General features: G+C 52.3%; 1 protein-coding gene across 3 annotated transcripts in view; it reads left to right on the top strand.

Annotated features, from left to right (window-relative positions):
* The window catches only part of LOC140385830 (metallophosphoesterase 1-like), a 145,709-nt gene that overhangs the window by 81,217 nt on the left and 45,379 nt on the right, over window positions 1-19,113 (top strand). For all 3 annotated transcript variants that reach the window (XM_072468398.1, XM_072468396.1, XM_072468397.1), the window contains exons 5-6: window positions 2,382-2,490; window positions 3,302-3,376. In XM_072468398.1, coding sequence (XP_072324499.1) covers window positions 2,382-2,490; window positions 3,302-3,376 — 184 coding nt within the window. The remainder of the gene's footprint in view (window positions 1-2,381; window positions 2,491-3,301; window positions 3,377-19,113) is intronic.

Raw genomic sequence — 19,113 nt, 5'->3', positions numbered from 1 at the left:
GTCATCGCTCTCTCTGTGGAGTTTGTCATCGCTCTCTCTGTGGAGTTTGTCATCGCTTTCTCTGTGGAGTCTGTCATCGCTCTCTCTGTGGAGTTTGTCATCGCTCTCTCTGTGGAGTCTGTCATCGCTCTCTCTGTGGAGTTTGTCATCGCTCTCTCTGTGGAGTCTGTCATCGCTCTCTCTGTGGAGTTTGTCATCGCTCTCTTTGTGGAGTCGTGCAGTGTTCTCGCTGTAGAATCGATCTGTGCTCTCTCAACGGAGTCGTTCTGTGCTCTCTGTGTGGCGTCGTCTTCGTCTTGGGTATTGCTGTCATCCAATGTACCGATGGTCTGCCATGACACCATGGTATTGGATTCATCTACCATGAGAAGAGTCGTATTGAGCTTTTCAACCGTGTTGCTGATGCTGTGATCAGGATCTCCGAATAACTCAGCCATGTCTGAGCATTATTGTGTGAATTGTTCGTTGGACAAATCATCGCTTTCTGTTTCAGAGTTGTGATCGTTCTCTTCATGTTCAATGAACAAATCATCTTGCGTGGAGGCTGGGACCCTTCGTGGTGCGTGGACCACTCTCTATTTCTTGGCGTCAGGCCGCAGCATAATCCTGCACTCACGAGTCGGGATGTCATACATGCTGGGCTGAAGATTCCCCAATCCGAAGACCTCATCGTCGGGGTCTTCACGGTACAACACCTCTCGTTGCGGTTCAGATTTGGTACTGGGGTAGCCATCTCCCAAGATGAAATCTTCGTCTGAGTCGTAGTCTACAAGGACCATATCATCTTCTAGGGCGGTGCTAACTGCTTGTTCCAGGGTGCTGTGAAAGTTATTTTCAACTGCTGGTGTAAGTTTGGGCATTGTTCTGTCTTTTGAGGCAAGAAAATTGGGTTTTGCAGCTTTAAATTTCTTTTTGTTCATTTTTGTGCATTTCCCTTTTAAGTGGGCGTGGTCCTGGTCCTCTAATATCATGACGCTCGTGACATCATGCATAGGACTCGATTGCCCATGCGCACTCTGAGTTTCCTGTACTGTGCGCTCTTTTCGCAACTGCGCATGTGCGGCTCCTTTCTCAAGATGGCTGCCGCTCAGAACTTCCTTCAATCCTGCCTCTGACTCGTGGTAAGTTTTGGCGCTGTTTTTTCCGATTTTCTTTTCTAGACACTGATTCTGTGTTTGTAAAGACTGACAGTATTGATTTTGTTTTTGTTCATAAGCAACGCATTTTTGTATAGCAGTTTCTAGAATTAGATGCTTATTTTGTGACAGTTCTTCCCTCAAATTTTTATCAGGTAGTCCAGAAATTAATTGATGCATTATCACGGTGTCTCTGAAATCAGCATAATCACAGCCTTGTGGTATTAACTTGAGATTTATAATAAAATCAGAGATGGGCCCTCCGTTTGTCTGACAAGAGTTAAATCTTTCCAGCATCGCACCAGCCTGACTGTTACAGCGTTTAGCAAATTTTTTGAGTTATACCGTCTACTTTGTTGTTGTCTTCACCTTCTAAGTAATTAAAGCAATTATACATTTCTCTAGCTTCATGCCCTCCTGTTGTGAGTAGTAGGGCTATTTTCGTTGCGTCAGAGGCAGTGCTTAAATCATTAGCTGTAATAAATATTTGGAACAGCTGTTCAAACGTTTTCCAGTTATAACTTAAATTACCGGCTGTTTCCAGCTGCCATGGAGTTCCAACAAGTTCCAATTAATCAGTTAGTCGTCGAGGATCCATTTTCTGCGAAGTCTTCCACAGTCGAATATCCAGTTTAAGTTTTTTTTCTCTTGCTGGTGTCTAGCTAGCTTTCTGAAATCACTCCTGATATCATATGTTATTCTCTAAGTCTAAATAAAGATTGTAGACTTCCAGTTAACACAAATACTTTATTCAGTAGGTTCATTCTGTTTCCAGAGCTTAACTAGATATAATACAGTCAAGAAATGTGACCAGTGAAGCTAAGGTAAACTGCCTATGCTGAGCTGTCTCTGTCTGCTGCTGCTCACCAGCCCTGTGCTTCTGAAAGAGGTGGATCCTTCCTTGGGCTGGACCCTTTATACCCGTCTCTGATGCTGCCCTTGAGTGATGCTGTGGCTGTTACATCTGTCTGCAGTCCCTGGTGTATGTGCAGATGTATGTACAGATGTACAGATCACTACAGTCACTTGAAGTCTTCAGATTACTTCCATTTTAAAAGTTTTCATTATCAGGACGACAGGTGGTGCCTGGTTTAGTTTGCGCTGCCCGTGGATATTAGTCCATGATGCTAATACAACTAAAGCAGAGGCAGGAGTCTTTGACTCTCCAGCTTACGTTTCAATGTTAAAGGAAGATGATCCATTAAAAGTGCAGACGGACTGAAGAGTTGTTATTTGTGTTTGCAGTTTTGTCCTGGTGAACAGCATCGCTTTGCAAGGAGACGGTTGTTCTATCTGTGAGAAAGTAGAAAAAGATCTTCACCAACTCTCCTTGGCATTAAACTGCTCTCGACAGGTAAGTTCAACAGCACTTGTGAAAGAATTGGCATGTCCATTGCCGCTAATTGCGAAGAAGACACAAACTTAAAATGATTTTTTATCCAAAAGAAAGCTGGTTTAATAGGGCGGGGGAGTGGGTCTAGATTGGGTGCTCTTTTGGAGAATCGGTGCAGACTCGATGGGCTGAATGGCCTCCTTCTGCACTGTAGGGATTTTATGATTCTATTCTTTTGAGGTGATTGGAGGTGATTTAGTTTGTTTCAGGTTCCTCCTGCCATGTCTGAACTGTTCCACTGTTTGTTGTGGGTGTTGCTGGCTAGGCCAGCCCATCCGTGATGTCCTTGAGAAGCTGGTGGTGAGTCATCTTCTTGAACTGCTACAGTCCATGTGGTGCTGATACACCCACAGTACTGTTAGGGAGGGAGTTCCAGGATTTTGACCCAGCAGCAGTGAAAAAACAGCGATACATTTCCAAGTCGGGTAGTTTGATGAGTTCCTGCACTGCATCTTCTAGATGGTACGTACGGCTGCCGCTGTGCGTGAGCTGTGGAGTGAATGTTGAATGTGGTGGTTGGGATGCCAATCAAGTGGGCTGCTTTGTCCTGGACAGTCAATACTGAGCTTCTGGAGCTGCACTCGCCCAGGCAAGTGGAGATACTCCATCACTCTTTACCTGTGGATGGTGGGCAGCCTTTGGGGAATTAGGAGGTGTTACTTACCACAGAATTCATATACTGATTGACAATCTATTATTCACATTAAATTATGTAAATTTAAATTGAAACGGTCAACATTTGACAATGTTTGTGCAACCCGTTTGTCAACAGCTGGATCCAAACCATTCCAATGAGAACTGCAAAGAAAAGGACACATTCCCAGCATCTGCTCCTATCTTACTCCAGGTAGAAATCGTTTCCTCCGTGATTAAGCAACTTAACAGGTGCTGTACAAGTCTAAATTATTTTGTGGATAGATAACATAAGATAGGGTCAATGATTTGTTTGCCAACTGGAATTTGAGCCTTGATGACCTTTGGATGATGAGATAAATAAATGAATTGTATTGGCTTCAACAACTTAATTGTTTTTAACTCGGCTGAATCAACCTTTGGGAACAGCTTGAGGTGTACCAGCTTAGTAAGTGACCACCAACACTGTTTGGGAAGGGGCTGATCCTGATTCCTGAGGAAGTGGCATCACTCACTCACTAGGCTTCTAGAAAGACTGCCGCACAAACCTAAGGCAGTGGATAAGGCAAGCTGAATATATTTTTTATTTATGGGATGCGGGTGTTGCTGACTCGGCCAGCGTTTATTGCCTATTTATTGCCTCCATTTCATTGCCTCTGGATCTGGAATCACATGTAGGCCAGGCCAGGTGAAGATGGCAGATTTCCTTCCCTAAAAGGGCATTAGTGAACCAGGTGGATTTTTACAACAATTAACAATGGTGCCATGGTCATCATTAATTCCAGATTTATATTTATTGAATTCAAATTTCACCACCTGCCATGCTGGGATTTGAACCTGGGTCTCTGGTTTACGATGACAATACCACTCCGCCACTGACTCCCCATAGGGTGCTGGTGAGACTGGTAAGGCATACTTGAGTTGAGTGACTCATAGGTCAATGTAAGGACCATTACTGATGACAAACTTCATAATTGCTCCGATTCGAGAAATGTAATATAAGTCACATTTAAAGGGAGAGTTAATGGCAGGTCAGTCTACCCATTGGTTAGTTCCTTTCTAGATGAGCGCCACACTGCCATAGTGCTGCTCTTAAAGTGCTGTACACCACTCTGCTGGAGCAGACTGGGTCCTGCCCTTCATCTCCATGCTGAGCTGGTCTTCATGGACAGCACCGTGCTGCTGGACCCAGGGATCCTCCTGCATCACCGTCTGGGATCAGAACCACACCTGGGATTGGGGAGTACAGGGTTCTCCTTTCCCCTGGTGTCACACATCAGTGTCCATCGGGGCAGCACTGTGCTGTGGGACCCATGCAGCCACCGCAACAGCGGTGCAAACTTCGACTGTGGATGGAGTGCGAGGTGAGGCCTGGGGCCGGGGGTAAGGGACGTGGCCTACTAAAGAAAGGGGGGCGGGGGGCAATGTGGGAGCCCGTCAGCCGGTGGATGAATCAGCTGCTGGCCTGACAGGGATTCAGAGGGCAATGCGCCTGTGCAAAATTAATGAGGTTCCAAGTGCAGAACCGGCAGCATGGTAGCACAGTGGCAGCACTGCTGCCTCACAGCGCCAGGGACCTGGGTTCGATTCCAACCTCAGGTGACTGTTTATGTGGAGTTTGCGCCTTCTCCCCGTGTCTGCGTGGGTTCCCTCCGGGTGCTCCGGTTTCCTCCCACAGTCCAAAGATGTGCAGGTTCGGTGGATTGGCCATGATAAATTGCCCTTAGTGCCCAAAAGGTTAGGTGGGGTTACTGGGCTACGGGGAGAGGGCAGAGGCGTGGGCTTAAGTGGGGTGCTCTTTCCAAAGGCCGGTGCAGACTCGATGGGCTGGAGGCCTCCTTCTGCACTGTAAATTCTATGATTCTGATCTGCCATTCATCTTTGCACAATTATGTGTTTTTCTCTTTAAGTTTGGTGCCATCTATCATTTTTTTAGTTAACCACGGGTGGGGGGTCCTCCCCTTGGAATTTGGCTTTCTTGTTGGAATGTATCTAGACTTGTATTCTGAAATATCCCCTTATGTCTGCCACTGAATTTCTATTAACCTATCCCTTGGCATGATTGTCCAGCCCTTCTTTAATGCCCTCATTAAAATACTTGACTTGGACCCACTCTTCTCCCCTTCAAACTGAGCGTGAAATTCAGTCATATTATGATCACTGCTACCTAGGGGTGCCTTCACTATGAGGTTATTGATGAATCCTATCTCATTGAACAATACCTGCTCTCTGGTTGGCTCCAGAATGTGCTGTTCTAAGAATCTATCCTGAAAACATTCTATGAACCTCTCATCTGCTTTTGCCCATCTCTGAGCAGCTTCGCAGCGCCAGGGACCCGGGTTCAATTCCCGCTTGGGTCACTGTCTGTGCGGAGTGTGCAAATTCTCCCCGTGTCTGTGTGGGTTTCCTCCGGGTGATCCGGTTTCCTCCCACAAGTCCCGAAAGACGTGCTGTTCGGTAATTTGGACATTCTGAATTCTCCCTCAGTGTAACCGAACAGGTGCCAGAATGTGGCGACTGGGGGATTTTCACAGTAACTTCATTGCAGTATTAATGTAAGCCTACTTGTGACACTTATAAATATACTATTATATTATTATATTGGATTGGATTGGATTTGTTTATTGTCACGTGTACCGAGGTACAGTGAAAAGTATTTTTCTGCGAGCAGCTCAACAGATCATTAAGTACATGAGAAGAAAAGGGAAAAAAAGAAAAGACATAATAGGGCAACACAACATATACAATTTAACTACATAAGCACTGGCATCGGATGAAGCATACAGGGTATAGTGTTAATGAGATCAGTCCATAAGAGGGTCATTTAGGAGTCTGGTGACAGTGGGGAAGAAACTGTTTTTGAGTCTGTTCGTGTGTGTTCTCAGACTTCTGTATCTCCTGCCCGATGGAAGAAGTTGCAAGAGTTGGTGGGAGGGATCTTTGATTATGCTGCCTGCTTTCCCCAGGCAGCGGGACGTGTAGATGGAGTCAATGGATGGGAGGCAGGTTTGTGTGATGAACTGGGCGGTGTTCACGACTCTCTGAAGTTTCTTGTGGTCCTGGGCCGAGCAGTTGCCATACCAGGCTGGGATGCAGCCTGATAGGATGCTTTCTATGGTGCATCTGTAAATGTTGGTAAGAGTTAATGTGGACATGCCAAATTTCTTTAGTTTCCTGAGGAAGTATAGGCGCTGTTGTGCTTTCTTGGTGGTAGAGTCGACGTGGGTGGACCAGGACAGAGATTTGGAGGTGTGCACCCCTAGGAATTTGAAACTGCTAACCATCTCCACCTCGGCCCCGTTGATGCTGACAGGGGTGTGTACAGTACTTTGCTTCCTGAAGTCAATGACCAGCTCTTTAGTTTTGCTGGCATTGAGGGAGAGATTGTTGTTGCTGCACCACTCCACTAGGTTCTCTATCTCCCGCCTGTATTCTGACTCGTCATTATTCGAGATCCGGCCCACTATGGTCGTATCATCAGCAAACTTGTAGATGGAGTTGGAACCAAGTTTTGCCACGCAGTCGTTTGTGTACAGGGAGTAGAGTAGGGGGCTAAGTACGCAGCCTTGCGGGGCGCCGGTGTTGAGGACTATTGTGGAGGAGGTGTTGTTGTTCATTCTTACTGATTGTGGTCTGTTTGTCAGAAAATTGACGATCCAGTTGCAGAGTGGGGAGCCAAGTCCTAGGTTTTGGAGCTTTGATATGAGCTTGGCTGGGATTATGGTGTTGAAGGCGGAGCTGTAGTCAATCAATAGGAGTCTGAAGTAGGAGTTCTTGTTTTCGAGATGCTCTAGGGATGAGTGTAGGGCCAGGGAAATGGCGTCTGATGTGGACCGGTTGCAGCGGTGTGCGAATTGCAGTGGATCAAGGCATTCTGGGAGTATGGAGGTGATGCGCTTCATGATCAACCTCTCGAAGCACTTCATTACGACTGAAGTCAGGGCCACTGGACGGTAGTCATTGAGGCACGTTGCCTGGTTCTTCTTTGGTACCGGTATGATGGTGGTCTTCTTGAAGCAGGTGGGGACCTCGGAGTGGAGTAGGGACAGGTTAAAGATGTCCGCGAATACCTCTGCCAGCTGGTCCGCGCAGGCTCTGAGTGCATGACCAGGGATCCCGTCCTAGCCCGTCGCCTTCCAAGGGTTCACATTCAGGAAGGCCAATCTGACTTCGGAAGCTGTGATGGTGGGTATGGGTGAGTTATGGGCTGCTGGGGCACTCGACAGCGGATTGTTGGTTACCTGCTCGAACCGAGCATAGAATGCATTGAGTTCATCGGGGAGGGGTGTGCTGCTGCCAGAGATACTGTTCGGCTTCGCTTTGTAGCCCGTTATGTTGTTTAGTCCTTGCCACAACCGCCGAGAGTCTGTCTGTGACCCTAGCTTGGTTTGATATTCTCTCTTGGCATCTCGGATGGCTTTACGGAGGCCGTTCCTGGATTTCTTGTCTAGGTCAGGGTCGTCTGTCTTGAACGCGTCAGATCTGTCCTTCAGTAGGGAGTCAATCTCGCGATTGAGCCATGGTTTCTGGTTGGGGAACGTACGTACTGCTTCCTTTGGCACGCAGTCGTCCACACATTTGCTGATGAAGTCTGTGACGGTGCTGGCATACTCATTTAAGTTGGTCGCTAAGTTCTTAAATATGGACCAGTCCATTGTCTCTAAGCAGTCACATAAGAGCTCTTCTGTTTGCTCGGACCAGCACTGCACAACCTTCTTAGCTGGATTTTCCCGCTTGAGTTTCTGCTTGTATGCCGGGCGAAGGAGCACCGTCTTATGGTCTGATTTCCCAAAGTGCGGTCGGAGGATGGAACGGTAGGCGCCCTTGATTTTTGAGTAGCAGTGGTGTGGTGGTATGTATTAGGGGTAGTACGGTACTTGTGATGCCGAGAGGCTATTGGTAGATAGACACTGGGTCCTGATTGGATCTGCCACCTGCTGGCTCCACCCAGTAAGGCGGAGTATAAGAATCCGGGTTCTCCCAGCAGCCGCATTCTGTAACTGAGCTGCTGGGGAACAAGTCTGCTTAATAAAGCCTTCGATTGACTTCATCTCTTCTCGTCTCGTGAGTAATTGATTGTACTACAATTTATTAAGCAGACTTAAAAAGACTATGGAGCTCCGGATTGCCCCGGAGTGTCTGCGAATCAGCCCCCATGCAGCAAACTTAGCGGCCGTATTTAAACACTGGCTAGCGTGCTTCGAAGGTTACCTCCGAACGGCCCCCGGCCGGATCACAGAAGACCAGAAAATGCAGGTCCTGCATTCCAGGGTGAGCCCGGAGATCAACACGCTCATCGAAGACGCGGAGGATTTCCCGACGGCGCTCACCATGCTGAAAGGAGTCTACATTCGGCCCGTAAACCAAGTCTACTCACGCCACCAACTCGCGATGAGACGGCAAATCCCCGGAGAATCGCTGGACGGGTTCTACAGCGCGCTGCTAATATTGGGAAGGAACTGCAACTGCCCGTCGGTGAGCGCAAACGAACATACGGAGCTCCTAATCAGGGATGCTTTTGTGGCAGGTATGACCTCATCCCAAATCCGCCAGCGACTACTGGAGAGAGACTCACTAGGGCTCACGGAGGCATGGGCCCTTGCGGCCTCCCTCGATGTGGCCTCACAAAATACCCGCGCTTACTGTACCTTGGGCTCCATGGACCCCCGCTGCGACCGACTCCCCGGCACCCCCATCCCCCCGCAAGCCTGCGCGGCCAGAGCACCAGACCACCCGGGGGGGCCCGCTCGGCCATCTGTAAAAGTTGCGGCAAGAAGGGGCACTGTTCGGCAGTGTGCCAGTCCCGGGGGGTCGCCGCAATCTCCGGGGGAGAACGGGAACAGCAGATTCAACCCCCCCAACGATCCATGTGCGGCCAACGGGCGCCGCCATTTTGGGTCCCGGACTCCACGCAGGGAGGATGGGCGCTGCCATCTTGTGACCCTCCGGACACATGCGATCCATGGGCGCGGCCATTTTGTCCGCCCCCGACTGCATGCGATCCATGGACGCCGCCATCTTGGCTGATAGTCAAGGACCCCAGCATGGATGGCTCCACGGGGTCTGAAGAAAATGCCCCGATGCAGCAACCACGACTGGCTTCGGTGACCCTGGACCAGTCGCGGCCCCGGACGCTCCAAACGGCAACAACGACGGTGCTAGTTAACGGGTACGAAATGCCGTGTTTGATCGACTCTGGGAGCACGGAGAGTTTTATCCACCCGGATATGGTAAGACGCTGTTTTCTTTCAATCCATCCGAGTACCCAAAAGATTTTCCTGGCAGCGGGATCCCATTCCGTAGAAATCAAAGGGTTCTGCATCGCGAACCTAACGGTGCAAGGGAGAGACTTTAAGAATTATCGGCCTTATGTCCTCCCCCAGCTCTGCGCTCCCACTCTCCTAGGGTCAGATTTCCAATGTAACCTCCAGAGCTTAACGTTCCAATTCGGCGGCCCTGTACCCCCACTCACTATCTGCAGCCTCGCGACCCTCAAGGTTGAACCGCCTTCCTTGTTTGCGAACCTCAGCCCGGATTGCAAACCCGTCGCCACTAGGAGTAGACGGTACAGCGCCCAGGACCGGACGTTTATCCGGTCTGAAGTCCAGCGGCTGCTGAAAGAAGGCATAATCCAGGCCAGCAATAGTCCCTGGAGAGCCGTTGTGTAAAGACCGAGGAGAAGCAGAGGATGGTTGTAGACTATAGTAAGACCATCAATAGGTACACGCAGCTAGATGCGTACCCTCGCCCCCGCATATCCGACATGGTCAATCGGATTGCACAATACAAGGTCTTTTCCACCGTGGACCTTAAGTCCGCATACCATCAGCTCCCCATCCGCCCGAGCGACCGCACGTACACGGCCTTCGAGGCAGCCGGGCGGCTCTACCACTTAAAAAATATATATATTTATTAAAGTTTTTTAACAACACAATTTTTTCCCCTTACAAACAATAACCCCCCCCCCCCCTCCCGTAACAAAATAACACAAAATCGCACTGAGCAAGATATATACATGGCAAAATGGGATATTTACATAGCTTTATACATTGGCTCTCGCCCGCACGTGCCAGTTTCCCCCACCCTCCATGTTATCTCCTGCTCATCCATCCCCTCAAACAATCTCTCTCCCCCCCCCCCCCCCTCCCCCCCTCCCCCAAGGGTTGCTGCTGCTGCTGACCGACCTTCCTCTAACACTCCGCGAGGTAGTCTAGGAACGGTTGCCACCGCCTGTAGAACCCCTGCGCAGACCCTCTCAAGGCAAACTTAATCCTCTCCAACTTTATGAACCCAGCCATGTTGTTTATCCAGGCCTCCACGCTGGGGGGCTTCGCCTCCTTCCATATTAGCAAGATCCTTCACCGGGCTACTAGGGACGCAAAGGCCAGAATGCCGGCCTCTTTCGCCTCCTGCACTCCCGGCTCATCCACTACTCCAAATATTGCTAGCCCCCAGCTTGGCTTGACCCGGACTTTCACCACCTGAGATATTGCTCCCGCCACTCCTCTCCAGAACCCCTCCAGTGCCGGGCATGACCAAAACATGTGGACATGGTTCGCCGGACTCCCTGAACACCTTCCACATCTGTCCTCTACCCCAAAGAACCTACTCAACCTCACCCCCGTCAAGTGCGCTCTGTGAACCACCTTAAATTGTATCAGGCTGAGCCTGGCACATGAGGAGGAGGAATTAACCCTACCCAGGGCATCAGCCCACACACCTTCCTCGATCTCCTCCCCAACTCCTCCTCCCATTTACCCGTCAACTCTTCTGCTAGGGCTTCCCCCTCTTCTTTCATCTCTTGGTGTATTGCCGAAACCTTGCCCTCCCCGACCCATACACCCGAGATCACCCTGTCTTGAATTTCTTGTGCCGGGAGCAACGTGAATTCCCTGACCTGTCGCCTCACAAAAGCCCTCACCTGCATATATCTAAATGCATTTCCCGGGGGTAACTCAAACTTCTCCTCCAGTGCCCCATGGCTCGCAAATGTCCCGTCAATGAACAGGTCCCCCATTCTTCTGATCCCCGCCGGATGCCAGCCCTGGAACCCCCCGTCCATCTTCCCCGGGAAAAACCGATGGTTACCCCTGATCGGGGACCACACCGAGGCTCCCACTGCACCCCTGTGCTGTCTCCACCGGCCCCAGATCCTTAGCGTTGCCGCCACCACCGGGCTCGTGGTATATTTTGATGGCGAGAGCGGCAGCGGTGCCATCACCAACGCCCCCAAGCTCGTTCCTTTACAGGACACCATCTCCATCCTCTTCCATGCCGCCCCCTCTCCCTCCATAACCCACTTGCGGATCGTCGCCACATTTGCTGCCCAGTAGTAGCTCCCCAGGTTTGGCAGCGCCAGCCCTCCTCAGTTCCTACTGCGTTCCAGGAACCCTCTCCTTACCCTCGGGGTCTTATTCGCCGACACAAACCCCATAATACTCCTACCTACTCTATTGAAAAAGCCCTTGGTGATCACGATGGGAAGGCACTGAAACACAAACAAAAACCTCGGAAGGACCACCATTTTGACCGACTGCACTCTACCCGCCAACGAGAGCGGCAACATGTCCCATCTTTTGAAATCCTCCTCCATTTGGTCCACCATCCTCGTCAGATTCAATTTGTGTAGGATCCCCAGATACTGAAAACGCCCCATCGCCCTCCTCAGCGGTAGATCCCCTATCCCTCTTTCTTGGTCCCCTGCCTGTAGTACAAAAAGCTCACTCTTCCCTTCAATGAGCTTATAGCCCGAGAACTCCCCAAACTCCCTCAGAGTCTGCATGACCTCCACCATCCCCTCCATTGGGTCCGCCACGTACAGCAGCAGGTCATCCGCGTATAGCGACACCCGATGCTCTTCTCCCCCGCGGACCACCCTCCTCCATTTATTAGACTCCCTCAGTGATGTGGCCAAGGGTTCCATCGCCAATGCAAACAACAGGGGGGACAGGGGGCACCCCTGCCTCGTTCCTCGGTACAGCCGAAAGTACGCCGACCTCTGCCGGTTCGTCACCACACTCGCCACTGGGGCTCTGTAAAGGAGCTTAACCCAGCTAATAAACCCTCCCCCGAACCCAAACCTACGCAACACCTCCCAGAGGTACTCCCACTCAACTCGGTCAAAGGCCTTTTCCGCATCCATAGCTGCCACTATCTCCGCCTCTCCCTCCTCCGATGTCATCATTATCACGTTTAAGAGCCGCCGCACATTGGTATTTAATTGCCTGCCCTTTACGAATCCCGTCTGGTCCTCATGAATCACTCCCGGGACACAGTCCTCAATCCTCGTGGCCAGCACTTTTGCCAATAACTCAGCGTCCACATTAAGGAGCGAAATCGGCCTGTACGATCCACATTGCAGTGGGTCCTTGTCTCGCTTCAGAATCAAGGAAATTGTCGTCTCCGACATTGTCGGGGGCAGGGTGCCCTCCTCTCTTGCCTCGTTAAAGGTCCTCACTAGTAGCGGGGCCAACAGGTCCACATACTTTCTGTAGAACTCCACCGGGAACCCGTCTGGCCCCGGGGCCCTCCCCGCCTGCATGCTCCTCCAACCCGATTGGTGCCCCCAAACCAGCCACCTCTTGCTCCTCCACCCTCGGGAACCGCAGTTGGTCTAGGAATCGTCTCATCCCCTCTTCCCCCCCTGGGGGCTGGGAATGTACAGCTCTTCAGAGAAGGCCTTGAATACCTTGTTTATGTTCGTTGCACTCTGAACCGTGGCTCCCCCTCCATCTTTGATTCCCCCTATTTCCCTCGCTGCCATCCTCTTACGGAGCTGGTGTGCCAGCATCCGACTGGCCTTTTCCCCGTACTCGTAGGTCGCCCCCTGCGCCTTCCTCCACTGTGCCTCCGCCTTCCCCGTGGTCAACAGGTCAAACTCCGTCTGGAGCCGTCGCCTTTCCCCAAGTAATCTTTCCTCCGGGGCCTCTGCGTATCTCCTGTCCACTCGCAAAATCTCCCCCACTAACCCCTCCCTTTCCATGCCCTCTGTCTTCTCCCTATGAGCCCTGATGGAGATTAGCTCTCCCCTGATCACCGCCTTCAACGCCTCCCATACCACCCCCACTCGCACCTCCCCGTTGTCGTTGGCCTCCAAGTACCTTTCGATACACCCCCTCACCTTCCCACACACCACCTCATCTGCCAGCAGTCCCACATCCAGCCGCCACAGCGGGCGTTGGTCCCTCTCCTCTCCCAGCCCCATTTCCACCCAGTGCGGGGCATGGTCCGAAACGGCTATGGCCGAATACTCCGACCCTCCACCCTCGGGATGAGCGTCCTGCCCAGAACAAAGAAATATATCCGGGAGTAGGCCTTATGCACGTGGGAAAAGAAAGAAAATTCCCTGGCCTGCGGTCTTGCAAACCTCCATGGGTCCACTCCCCCCATCTGATCCATAAACCCCATGAGCACCTTGGCCGCCGCCGGCCTCTTTCCCTCCTTGATCTGGAGTGGTCCAGTGCTGGATTGAAGTCCCCTCCCATTATCAGTCCTCCTACCTCCAGGTCCGGAATGCGCCCCAACATGCGCTTCATGAATCCTGCATCATCCCAGTTCGGGGCGTATATGTTTACCAACACCACCCACGTCCCTTGCAACCTACCACTCACCATCACATATCTCCCTCCATTATCTACTACGATAGTCTTGGCCTCAAATGACACATGCTTTCCCACCAGAATTGCCACCCCTCTATTTTTCGCGTCCAGTCCCGAGTGAAATACCTGTCCTATCCATCCCCTTCTTAACCTAACCTGGTCCGCCACCTTCAGGTGTGTCTCTTGGAGCATAGCCACGTTTACCTTCAGTCCCTTCAAGTGCGCGAACACTTGAGCCTTCTTCACCGGCCCATTCAGGTCCCTCACGTTCCACGTTATCAGCCGGATTTGGAGGGGAGCTCGCACCCCCCCCCCCGACTAGCCATCTCCTTTTCTGGGCCAGTCCCGTGTCCGCGTCTCCCTCGCCCCCCAGCCGGGGGACCTCCGTCCCGACCACCTCTTCTGTGTCCCATTCCCTTTCGGCCAGTGCAGCAGCAACCCCCCCCCGCTAGATCCCTGTCTAGCTTTTTTGCTCCCCCCATATCCCTCCCGTAAGTCAGCTGACACCTGCTGACCCCGGCTTCCCCCGCCATCCCTTTGACCCCCCCGTGTGGGAGTCTCCCCATCAATATACGTTCCTTCGTTCCCCTTCCCGCCTTTCTTCCTGCATGCGGGAAAAAAAAACGCACTTTCCAAAGCCTGCCCCGCCCCCTCTGGCGCAGCTCCTGTCGCGGCCTTGTCTCTCTCCCCCAGCCCATATAACCTTCCCTGCGCGTGATTGCCCCCTATATACAACAACCATCATACTTCAACCCTCAAACACCCCCCACCCTCACAAACCCTCAATTAGAGTCCAATTTTTCAGTTAGTATAAAGGTCCACGCCTCTTCGGGCGTTTCGAAGTAGTGGTGTTGGCCATTATGTGTAACCCACAGTCGCGCTGGCTGCAACATTCCAAATTTCACTCCTTTCCGATGCAGCACCGCTTTGGCCCGGTTGAAACCTGCTCTCCGCTTAGCGACCTCCGCGCTCCAGTCCGGGTATATTCTAATCTCAGCATTGTCCCACTTGCTGCTCCGCCCCTTCTTGGCCCATTTCAGGACCCTCTCTCTGTCCGTAAACCGGTGAAATCTCACCACCATCGCCCTTGGCGTCTCATTAGCCTTGGGCTTCCTCGCCAGCACCCGGTGTGCCCCTTCCAGCTCCAGCAACCCCGGGGGGGCCTCCGCGCCCATCAGCGCCCCGATCATTGTGCCCGCATATGCCGCGGCGTCGGCCCCCTCCACTCCTTCTGGGAGACCCAGGATCCTCAGATTATTTCTCCTCGACCTGTTCTCCAGGTCTTCGAGTCTTCCCGCCCACGTCTTGTGTAGCGCCTCGTGCCGCTCCACTCTCACCGCCAGGCCCAAGAGCGTGTCCTCATTCTCACTCACTTTTTCCTGGATCTCCTGGATCTTCACCTCGTGGGCTTTCTGGGTTGCCCCAAGTCCTTCAATTATTGCCAACATAGGTGCCACCATCTCCTTACGCAGCTCCTCGAAGCAGCGCTTGATGAATTCCTGCATCTCCTCTTTGTCCCCGGCTGCCGCCATTTTGCTTGTTTTCCCTCTCTTCTCCCGCTGCTCCAATGCCACTTTTTTGGCCGTTTCGCTGCGGGTCCGGTCCATACAAGTTAGTAGGGGACCTCTCTCCTCTCTTCCCCACGGGTTGGCTGTAAAAAAAATTCCGTTGGGGCTCTTCTAGCGAGCCCGAAAGTCCGTGTTCGCGGGAGCTGCCGAATCGTGCGGCTTAGCTCCGCATAGCCGCAACCGGAAGTCGGTTCTACCACTTTTTAAGGGTCCCGTTTGGCGTCACTAACGGAGTCTCGGTCTTCCAACGGGAGATGGACCGAATGGTTGACCAGCACGGTTTGCGGGCCACGTTCCCATACCTCGACAATGTAACCATCTGCGGCCATGACCAGCAGGACCACGACGCCAACCTCCGCAAATTCCTCCAGACCGCTAACGCCCTCAACCTCACCTATAACGAGGAAAAATGCGTGTTTAGCACCGAAGTCTGGCCATCCTTGGCTACGTGGTGCGCAATGGAGTGATAGGCCCCGACCCTGAATGCATGCGCCCCCTTATGGAGTTCCCCCTCATGCACTGCTCCAAAGCCCTGAAACGCTGCCTGGGCTTCTTCTCTTATTACGCCCAGTGGGTCCCCCACTACGTGGACAAGGCCCGCCCGTTAATTCAGTCCACTACCTTCCCCCTGTCGACAGAGGCCCGCCAGGCCTTCAGCCGCATCAAAGCGGATATCGCAAAGGCCACGATGCACGCAATCGATGAGTCCCTCCCCTTCCAAGTCGAGAGCGACACATCCGACGTAGCTCTGGCGGCCACTCTCAACCAAGCGGGCAGACCCGTGGCCTTTTTCTCCCGGACCCTCCACACTTCAGAAATCCACCACTCCTCAGTGGAAAAGGAAGCCCAAGCCATAGTGGAAGCTGTGCGACATTGGAGGCATTACCTGACCGGCAGGAGATTCACTCTCCTCACTGACCAACGGTCGGTAGCCTTTATGTTCGATAATGTACAGCGGGGAAAAATCAAGAACGACAAGATCTTGAGGTGGAGGATCGAGCTCTCCACCTATAACTATGAGATCTTGTACCGTCCCGGAAAGCTGAACGAGCCGTCCGATGCCCTATCCCGCGGCACATGTGCCAACGCACAAGTAGACCGCCTCCAAGCCCTCCACGAGGACCTCTGCCACCCGGGGGTCACTCGGTTCTCCCACTTTGTGAAGACCCGCAACCTCCCCTACTCTGTTGAGGAGGTCTGAACAGCCACCAGGAGCTGCCAAATCTGCGCAGAGTGCAAGCCGCACTTTTTCAGGCCAGATAGAGCGCACCTGATAAAGGCTTCCCGTTCCTTTGAACGCCTCAGTTTGGATTTCAAAGGCCGCCTCCCCTCCACCGATCACAACACATACTTCCTAAACGTGGTGGACGAATACTCCCGTTTCCCTTTCGCCATCCCCTGTCCCGACATGACCGCGGCCACGGTCATTAAAGCCCTCTGCACCATCTTTACACTGTTCGGTTTCCCCACATACATTCATAGCGATAGGGGTTTCTCCTTCATGAGCGACGAACTGCGTCAATTCCTGCTCAGCAAAGGCATTGCCTCAAGCAGGACAATCAGTTACAACCCCCGGGGAAACGGTCAGGTAGAGAGGGAGAATGGTACGGTCTGGAAGACCGTCCTACTGGCCCTACGGTCCAGAAGTCTCCCAGTTTCCCGTTGGCAGGAAGTCCTCCCGGATGCCCTCCACTCCATCCGGTCACTGCTGTGTACCACAACTAATCAAACGCCTCACGAGCGCCTCCTTGTCTTCCCTAGGAAGTCCTCCTCTGGAACGTCACTTCCGACCTGGCTGGCAGCCCCAGGACCCATCTTGCTCCGAAAGCATGTGCGGGCGCACAAATCGGACCCGTTTGTCGAGAGGGTTCATCTTCTCCATGCAAACCCCCAATACGCCTACGTGGCATACCCCGACGGCCGACAGGCCATGGTCTCCCTGTGGGACCTGGCGCCCGCTGGAACCACCCCCCCCCCCAACACCAATCACCCCCTCCCTCCCACTGGCGCACCCCACGGCCGCTCCCTTCCCGGGTGGATCGGTCCTCTTCCCGTGCCCGCCCAAGAGTAGTGAAACAGGAACAAACAGCGCGACGCTCCCAGAGACGACAGTGCCCGAGCCAGCACCTGCAGCACCACCGGGGCTGAGGCGATCGACAAGGACGACCAGGGCACCCACTCGACACGTGGAATCGCCGTGACAAAGCAAAACCTGTAAATAATTCAATAGCCCAGTAAAGCAGCAGTGTCAATAGTTCACCGTTGAGATCGATGCACAGCACTGTGTTAAGATAATTCCAGTACCAGCTTTGTAAACCCCTACCACCATGTGACCCACCACCCCGCCGGGTTCTTTTTTAACAAGGGGTGAATGTGGTTCTATGTATTAGGGGTAGTACGGTACCTGTGATGCCGAGAGGCTATTAGTAGACAGATACTGGGTCCTGATTGGATCTGCCGCCTGCTGGCTCCACCCAGTAAGGCGGAGTATAAGAGCCCAGGTTCTCCCAGCAGCCGCATTCTGTAACTGAGCTGCTAGGGAACAAGTCTGCTTCATAAAGCCTTTGATTGACTTCATCTCTTCTCGTCTCATGAGTAATTGATTGTGCTACAAGTGGTCAAGAGTGTTGTCGCCCCTGGTGGGACAGGAGATGTGCTGTTGGAATTTTGGCAGTACATTCTTGAGGTTGGCCTTGTTGAAGTCTCCGGCCACGATGAACAAGGCCTCCGGGTGTTCTGTTCCGTAATTGTTTATAACTGTGTATAGTTCGTCCAGCGCCTTCCTCACTTCTGCCTGTGGTGGAATGTTGACCGTTGTGATAATGGCTGAAGTGAACTCACGTGGAAGATAATATGGGCGGCACTTCACGGTCAGGTATTCCAGGTCTGGGAACAGTAGGTCGCCAGGGTCGCCACATCCAAGCACCAGGAGGAGTTGATGAGGAGGCACACCCCTCCACCCTTCACTTTGCCTGTGATGCCGTGCGGTTATCCCGGTGATTTGAGAAGCCTTCAGGTTGTATGGCACAGTCCGGTGAGGCAGGGGTGAGCCATGTCTCTGTGAAACAGAGCACACAGCAGTCTCTTACTTCCCTCTGACAGGTAAGTCTGGCGTTAAGTTCATCCAGCTTGTTTTCGATCGCTTGGACGTTTGCCAGGAGTATGCTGGGGAGAGGGGTCTTGAAACCGCGTTGCTTCAGTCGAACCTGCAGACCGCCGCATTTCCCTCGCTTCCTCGGTCGGCGGCTGCTGCTGGATGATCCTGGGATCCGATGGGAGATGTCAGCTCTTGTGGAAGGTAGGTGGTTGCGTCTGGTGGGGTCCAGGGCGCTGGCGGGGACCAGGGTGCTGTTTCCGTATCTGGGGTCACGTCTGGCAGGGTCCCGGGCACTGGTTGAGGTAGAGGGGTTGCAAGGGGGGCTTGTTTGCGATCCGGATGGGTCCCGGCGTTCTGCGGGATATTAATATTAGATTTAATATTAGATTAAAATTCCCCACAATTATTGACATACCTTACTGACAAGCTCCCATTATCTCTTCCTTTATACGATGTCCTGCTGTGTAGTTGCTGTTAGGGGGCCTGTACATCACTCGCCACAGTGACTTCTTGACTTCATCATATCTCATTTCAGCCCAAACCGCTTCTACATCCTGGTTTCCTGAATTTCGGGCATCCCTCTCTAATGTGCTAAAGCCATCACCAAGTAACAGAGCCAACCCTCCACCTTTTCTGAGCTTCCTTTTCTTTTAAATGTCATTTAATAGGACTTCCGGTTGCGGCGATG

This window comes from Scyliorhinus torazame, chromosome 11 (genome assembly GCF_047496885.1).
Source record: "Scyliorhinus torazame isolate Kashiwa2021f chromosome 11, sScyTor2.1, whole genome shotgun sequence".
NCBI lineage: Eukaryota > Metazoa > Chordata > Chondrichthyes > Carcharhiniformes > Scyliorhinidae > Scyliorhinus > Scyliorhinus torazame.
Note: the sequence above shows the minus strand (reverse complement) of the source record. Positions and strands in the feature narration are given on the sequence as shown.